At 33.2% G+C, this 7,024-nt stretch overlaps 1 protein-coding gene across 8 annotated transcripts in view; it reads left to right on the top strand.

Annotated features, from left to right (window-relative positions):
- The window catches only part of LOC106874564 (uncharacterized), a 272,320-nt gene that overhangs the window by 137,620 nt on the left and 127,676 nt on the right, over window positions 1-7,024 (top strand). The window contains exon 2 of one of the 8 annotated variants that reach the window (XM_052967813.1): window positions 3,121-3,327. The exons of 6 other annotated variants lie outside the window; for them this stretch is intronic. In XM_052967813.1, coding sequence (XP_052823773.1) covers window positions 3,271-3,327 — 57 coding nt within the window. In that variant the 5' untranslated portion in view covers window positions 3,121-3,270. Of the gene's footprint in view, window positions 1-3,120; window positions 3,328-7,024 lie in introns of those variants that run through there. One more of the 8 variants, XM_052967825.1, reaches the window with a different exon arrangement.

Below are 7,024 nucleotides of genomic sequence, written 5' to 3'. Positions count from 1 at the left end.
ATCACTGACGTCCATTCAGCCGATATACATTAAGTGCCGACTACATAAACAAACGATTCTTCGTTTTATTTGCTTTTTTCATTTTAAATTTGCTTTAACCCTAACCCTAACTCTAACCCTAACCCTAACCCTAACCCTAGGGTTAGGCTTAGGGTTACAGTTAGGGTTAGGGTTAGGGTTAATTGTTTCAGAATCGTTTGTTTATGTAGTCAGCACTTAATGTATATCGGCTGAATGGACGTCAGTGATTGGTTGAAATTACAGAAATACGACAACTTTAACATGGAATAATTTATGGATTTCTTTTTTTTTTAAGAAGACTAAGAGAAAAAGATGTTTTATATGACACATTCTACCAGTGTTCCAAGTTTCAAAGTGTTTCGTTAATGAAAAATGTGGCCCCCGTTTTAAAAAAGATCCAAAAATTGCAACTCTTGGCATTTTAACATATATACATTAAGTATGTGACATTGATAATGTTCATATTATTGAGCTGCTTCTAACAGATAATTTGAATTTATCCTACTTAAATCATGCTGATATCCTAAAACCAAGGTGCCATGTAAAAAGCACCCATTACACTCTGTAAAGTGGCTAGTGTTAGGAACAGCATCCAGATGTAGAAACCAAGCCAAAACAGACTATGGAGCCTAGTACAGCCCCTGGCCTTGCCAGTTCCTATCAAGCTGTCCAACCCATGCCCGCATGGAAGACAGCTGTTAAATGTTGATGCTACTGCTGCTGATGATGATTATGATGTACGACCCTATTGCATATCAGGAAATAGTTTTTACACTATTTATGTATACTTTAGGTTTTTAGTTTCGTTTTGGAAGCGAGGCAAGTATGCAGCATTGATAAGCAGCTAAATACTAAGAAATACCAGTATCTCTCATTCTCATTCACTCCCAGAGCAGTTTCGTTTCACCTAGCTTTGAAATAAACTGTTTTTTTTTAACATTATTCATCTTTAAAAGGATCTTCCCCAGGTGAAAATCTGTAGCTCCTAGCATTTTAACAACACACATTAAATTTGTGACATTGAAAATGTTTATCAGATTGGTTAAGGGCAATAGATTGGTAGAATCATTTGTGCATTGGACAAAATACCTGGCAGTATTCCTTCCAGCATTTATGTTCTGAGTTCAAATTCTGTCATGTTCAACTTTGCATTTCATCCTTCTGAAGTTGACAAAACAAGTACCAGTTTAACACTGGGGTCAATGTAATCAACTAGCCAAAATTTCTGGCCTTCTACCTAGAGTAGAAAGGATTATGACTGTTGTTGTTACTGTTGTTGATTGGTAGATTGCCAGATTAATTGAACTATTGATAAAAATAGGAGAAAATTCTGAGTTCAAACCACATTAGGGACAACTGTTTTTCATTCGTCCATGGTTAATAAAAATAATTTACCAGTCAACTTTTAAGGTTGATCAAAATTTCGTGGTTTTATACCTGCCAAAGATAACAAATTTTCACCCCTCTAGGGAATCAATGAACTAGGTACCGTTGAAGTACTAGGGTTGGTTCAGTTGACTACTAACTTTTCTTCTATGATGCTCTGATCTGGTTTTATGCCAGTTAGAAATGTTTCATCTCAATGGTAGTGGGAGTAGGAATGGAGAGTATATATGTTAGTGAAGTACTGAAGTAGGATGGTGGCTTAATTCGACTATTCCCTTTCTCCCAAAATCTATGGCTTTGTCCCAAAATTAGAAACCATTTATAACTGCTATAAAAAACTGTAAAAGTTTTTTTTTTTTTTTGTGAGAAACATAAACACATTTATTATTAATCTTTTTTTATTAATATACATTTTATACATTAGACTGGGAGTAGGAACTAACTAGATTAAAAGCAACTTGTAAATTGAAATGATATTTAAATTGTCTGTAGTGTTACTTTACAAGCTGCAAGAATAAATTTGTGCCATTGTTAATAATTGTACATTTTCAGATTCTAAAGGAATAAAAAATAAAGCAGCCAGATTATTAATAATATGCCAATTGTAGATGTTTTATTGAAAACTATCTTATTTTAATTGAAGTTAGAAATTGGCTAAAGTATTTTGCAATTTATTAAATACAAAGAATGACTTGTGTGTCTTAATCATTGTTGTCGTCATCACCATCATCATGTTAATGTTCACTTTTCTCTGCTCCCATTGGCCAAATGAAATTTGTTGAGGTAGATTTTCTATGGTTGGATGCTCTTCCTGCTACCAACCCTCAGTTGTTACAAAGCATGGTAATATTTTTCTTAGTCCTCCACAAACAAATAATACAATAGCTGGACAACGTTTCCATAGAAGAATACAAACAAAGGACATTGCTTGCTAGCTGGCACTGTCAAGATAAGACATGAATGCACACACTGAGCTTCTTTCAGTTTCTGTCTACCAAATTCACTCACAAGGCTTTGGTTGGCCCAGTGTATGCACCTTAGGTAAATAACTTCTGCTATAACAGACACATGTCATGCAGTGGGACTGAACCCCAAACCACATGTTTGGGAAGTAAACTTCTTAATCACACAACTATGCCTGTGTGTGTGTGTGTGTGTGTGAGTGCGTGCGTATGCATGCGCTTGTGCATGTAGCAAACTGAAACTTTGAAATCACTCTTATTCCTTTTCTTGTAAAAGTTTAACATATACTCTACTGAAAAGAATTCAAATAATTCTTTAGTTTGATATTAAATTGATTTTATAAATGACTTGACATGATAACAAACATTAATAGATATATATATTGAATTCCATAACCCGTTAACATTCAGATTACCCTGTTAAATGTAATGCTTATTTATTCACATTGTTCACATTAAGGATGCATTATCTTGTAGCTTTGAGATTTCAATGGCGTGATTGTTTATTTTTAGAATGAATTGTAGGGTAGGTGTGAGAGGCTAGATCTGGCTTACTTGAGCATAAAGCAGGAAGACTATTTGGGCCAGATATGGCCAATTTAAATGCTGAAGGGTTATTAATGTGTTTAATAAGATATTTACCTTTTCTGTTGATTTACTTTTCGTTTCACTTCTTTTAAATGTTTGTTTTGCACTGTCTTTAACTGAGTTGCTCTCTTTTCTTTTCTTTTATGGTACTTTCTACTATTAGCTGTGACATTTGGGTAAGCAGATATAGCACTGACCATTTTCAAAGTTGAATTAGAGCTATCTCATACTGATGCAATTGGTTTTTGCAAGACTTTGAAAGAATTCCTGCTTGTCTACCTAATATTGAGTAATCCAGTATAAGGGGTAGAAAATGGGTCAAGCAAATACACACACCTATGCAAACAATATCGATATAAAAATGTTATGGGTAGGTGCTGAGAATTATATTCATTGTTAGTACTTAGTGACTGTTGCATGCCACAGTAGATTTTTCTCACTGTTATAGTTACCCCTGTCTATTGTTTTCCTTAAAAAATATATGTAAATAGATCTTTTGTTTCTAATGTTTTTAATCAACTATAATCTATGACCCATAAGCCAAGAGTTATCCTCTCCATGAACAATAGATTTACTTTAAATCTGTTGCATGTTAGCAATCTAGTAAATTCCACACCAAGAAACAATAACATTGTCAAAATCTCAGCTTGGCATATGACAGGGAGAAGGCCATATGTTTCTCTTGATAAACAATAAAGAAATACAATTGTAATGGGAAAAGTTAAAATAATTGATTTAATATGAACATAAGATTATTAAACATTTAAAATTATTTGAACTATGAATAATAAGAAACTAAAAGTGTATATGAAAACAAATGAATAATGAGTTATCTTGCATTAAATGTTGAATGTGTTTCAGTCCTTGAGGATTGAAATGTTTCATGTGGTAATTTTCTTTACCTTTGACACCTGAGTTTTTTAACTTGATTAGTAAATAGGGTTCCTGATCTTAATCCACCATCCAGTTTAACAATCACCACTTGGTACCTTAGTTATCTTTAGAGGAGCCCACTCTGTTGCAAGCATTCTGACCAGGTACATAGTTTGAAGTGAAAGAACATGGGTTAGGGTATTCGGCTCATGATTGTAAGACCATGAGTTCAATTCCTGGTGATGCATTGTATCCTTGAGCAAGACATTTTATGTCACATTGTTCCAGTTCACTCAGCTGGCAAAAATGAGTTGTACTTGTATTTCAAAGGGCCAGCCTTGTCAAACTTTTGTCATGCTGAATCTCCCTGAGAACTACATTAAGGGTACATGTGTCTGTGGATTGCTCAGCCACATGCACATGAATTTCACAAGTCAGCTGTTCTATTGCTTGGATCAACTGGAACCCTCATCATCGTAACCGACAGAATACCAGTAATACATGGTTTGAGAATACTTTCCTCCTACCCACCCAACCAGCCTCAGAGGTCCTGTAAAGTGTCATGAGCAATTCCTTCCCTTCTGACTAAAAGATACACCATATTTTGATGGTATGTAAGATGCATTATTTTTTTCGTTAAAAAAAATGTCTTCAAAAATCACTTCTGGTCCTATTTGCAAAGTTGGGCTGCTCATAAGCTAATTTTGTCCCTGGCATTTTTTCCTCAATATGCACTACTGAAATTGAGGTGTCTCTAATATGCCCATGTGTTATGCCATCAAATATGGTATATAGAAAAGAAGACAACTCATTTGCCTGTTTTCATTTTTACTTTTGATAGTATTTAACGTGTTAGGTTTTTTTATATTTATGAAATGACATGATGGTGTTTGGTGTTTTATCAGTTGTGTCCCTGTCAGCTGATAGACTGAGATTTTATGCTGTTATACACCCCTTAGCTCAAATTGTTTTAAATTACCCTTTATATTTAGTTTAGTATTTTGTCATTTTTCTTGAAGCGATTTGTAGTTGGTGTTGTTTTCAATTTGTGTATATATCAGTGTTTGTTGTGCTCACTTACAAAAATATATTCTTGGTTTGTTGTTTGTTCAAGTAGTTTCATACTATAGTCAATGAGAACCAGAATATATAATCTCATGCCCATAAAATATTTCTCTTTACCTTATCTTACCTTACTATTTAACTTTCACACTTCATCCTCATAATGGCAGTGTTTTCATAAGTCTCAGTGTTTTATGCCTCTGTGTATGAAAATTAAATCATGTTATAAGGCACAATAAGTATGATGCTGTAACGCACTAAAACATATATAGTAATTACAGAAAACATTTAATGATCAGAGAGAAATGTATAATGTAAACTTGCAATTTTATAAGTTAACACTGAATGTGACTAGACTGTCTTAATCTTATTTCAATTCTAGTCACATCTAGGATAGGAATATTGGATCAATCTGGCACTTGATCTCTAGAAGAATTTGGCTTTGGAAACTGTACTGTCTTAAAGGATTAGGTATAGGAACACTGGTAGTTGCCTAGGGGCTCTACAGATCTAGGGGCCCAGTGGTAATCTATGTATGCCATGGTTTGCTGCCAATTTATGTATACTATAGACCCCAGAGCATTGCTTTGTTTGGAAATATTTGAACTTAGAATGTAAAGGGCCATAACTAGTATGCACCTCCTATCAAGAATATTGGCCTGATGTGTACAGAAGAAATAATATTTATATGCACACAAAATATATAAAAGGAGATGAGAATGACAAGATAAATAGTAATAATGAAGGAACTTCTATGTAGTGACTTAACCAGCTCAAACTTCTTTTGTTTGTATCACTCATTCCTGTCTTAACCTCCGATACCAACATGCCTCAGACTACGCTGGGGCTGTAATACAAATTTTATGTTTTGAAATAACTGAAATTAAAACTTTCCATGAAAATTTCATTTTGATTTTATGTTCCAAACACCAGCCTATAATGACAAAGTAATTTTACTAAATTCTTTATTACTTTCAAAATAAATTGAAACAAAGGCAACATATTTCAACAGAAGAGCAGGACATATTAAATAATGTAGCCTTAATATACAGGATGGTCGAAGTTGGAGTATCTTTGATCAGAGGTCTACTCAAAGTGAAGTGTTTGTGGGCTTCACACACAGTTTACTCATACTAAACAATGATATCATCAGAAAAAGGATAAATTTTGTGCTAAATCCTAGTGCAATGCATAATTCATCCTGTTTCAATTTATCTGTCCAAGAAATGAGATACTACTTGCAAGTTCAAACAAACTGGATAATGACAATACAGTTATGTAGCTTATATTCTTGATTTGAAATCCTGCCAAAGCAAAACAAGACCAAGAAAAAGATAGTCTTTTATGAATTGTTAAAAAAAAAACCAAAAAAAAAAAACTAAGAATGACTCTAAGCACTGTATTGCTTATGCTAATATTGCTTGCTGGGGAGAGGGGAGTTCACTAGTCTTTTGCATTAGTTATTGAAAGAGTTTAACTATCCTAGCTATAAGAGCACTCAAAAGTGAAGTATTTGTGGGCTTCACACACAGAGAGCCCTCCTTCATAGCCTAAATTATTTTATATTCTGCTCTAGCGATGACAATTTTTGAAATTGCAAGTACCAAAATCATCTGTTATTATTGTCCTTATGTTATTACTGTTGCTATCATCACCATCATTAGCTCTCCTCATCACCTTTCTGCAGTTTGACATAATAATATGGTTGCATAGAAAATACTCATCATCATTTTTGTCCATTTCTTTTATTTATTTGTATCCTTTTTGTGTGTGTGTAATTTCACCATAGATTTATTTTCATCACTGCCTTCTGTAATTCTGAACTGACAGATATTTATTTATTTATTCACTATTACAAAAATATTAGCTGTCAGCCTCCTTACTATTCTATTCTAAATGAAATAAAGAAACAAACAACTAACCAAAATAAATAATTAAATAGAGATGTTCCGAATCTGTCATGTTTCTCAAATATGAAATAATGAAAAAATTACATTAAATAACTGTCTTCATATTTTCAGATTTTGCCCTTAATTTTATTGCTGATCCTTAGATTAACATTTAAGCTACTCAAATTAAATTTCATTATTAATCATTATTTAATTTTTAATTTCTTTTTTTTTTTTTTTTTT

The sequence above is a fragment of the Octopus bimaculoides genome, chromosome 1, assembly GCF_001194135.2.
Source record: "Octopus bimaculoides isolate UCB-OBI-ISO-001 chromosome 1, ASM119413v2, whole genome shotgun sequence".
Taxonomy (NCBI): Eukaryota; Metazoa; Mollusca; class Cephalopoda; order Octopoda; family Octopodidae; genus Octopus; species Octopus bimaculoides.
The sequence above is the reverse complement of the archived record's forward strand: the minus strand, read 5'-3'. Positions and strand labels throughout refer to the sequence as shown.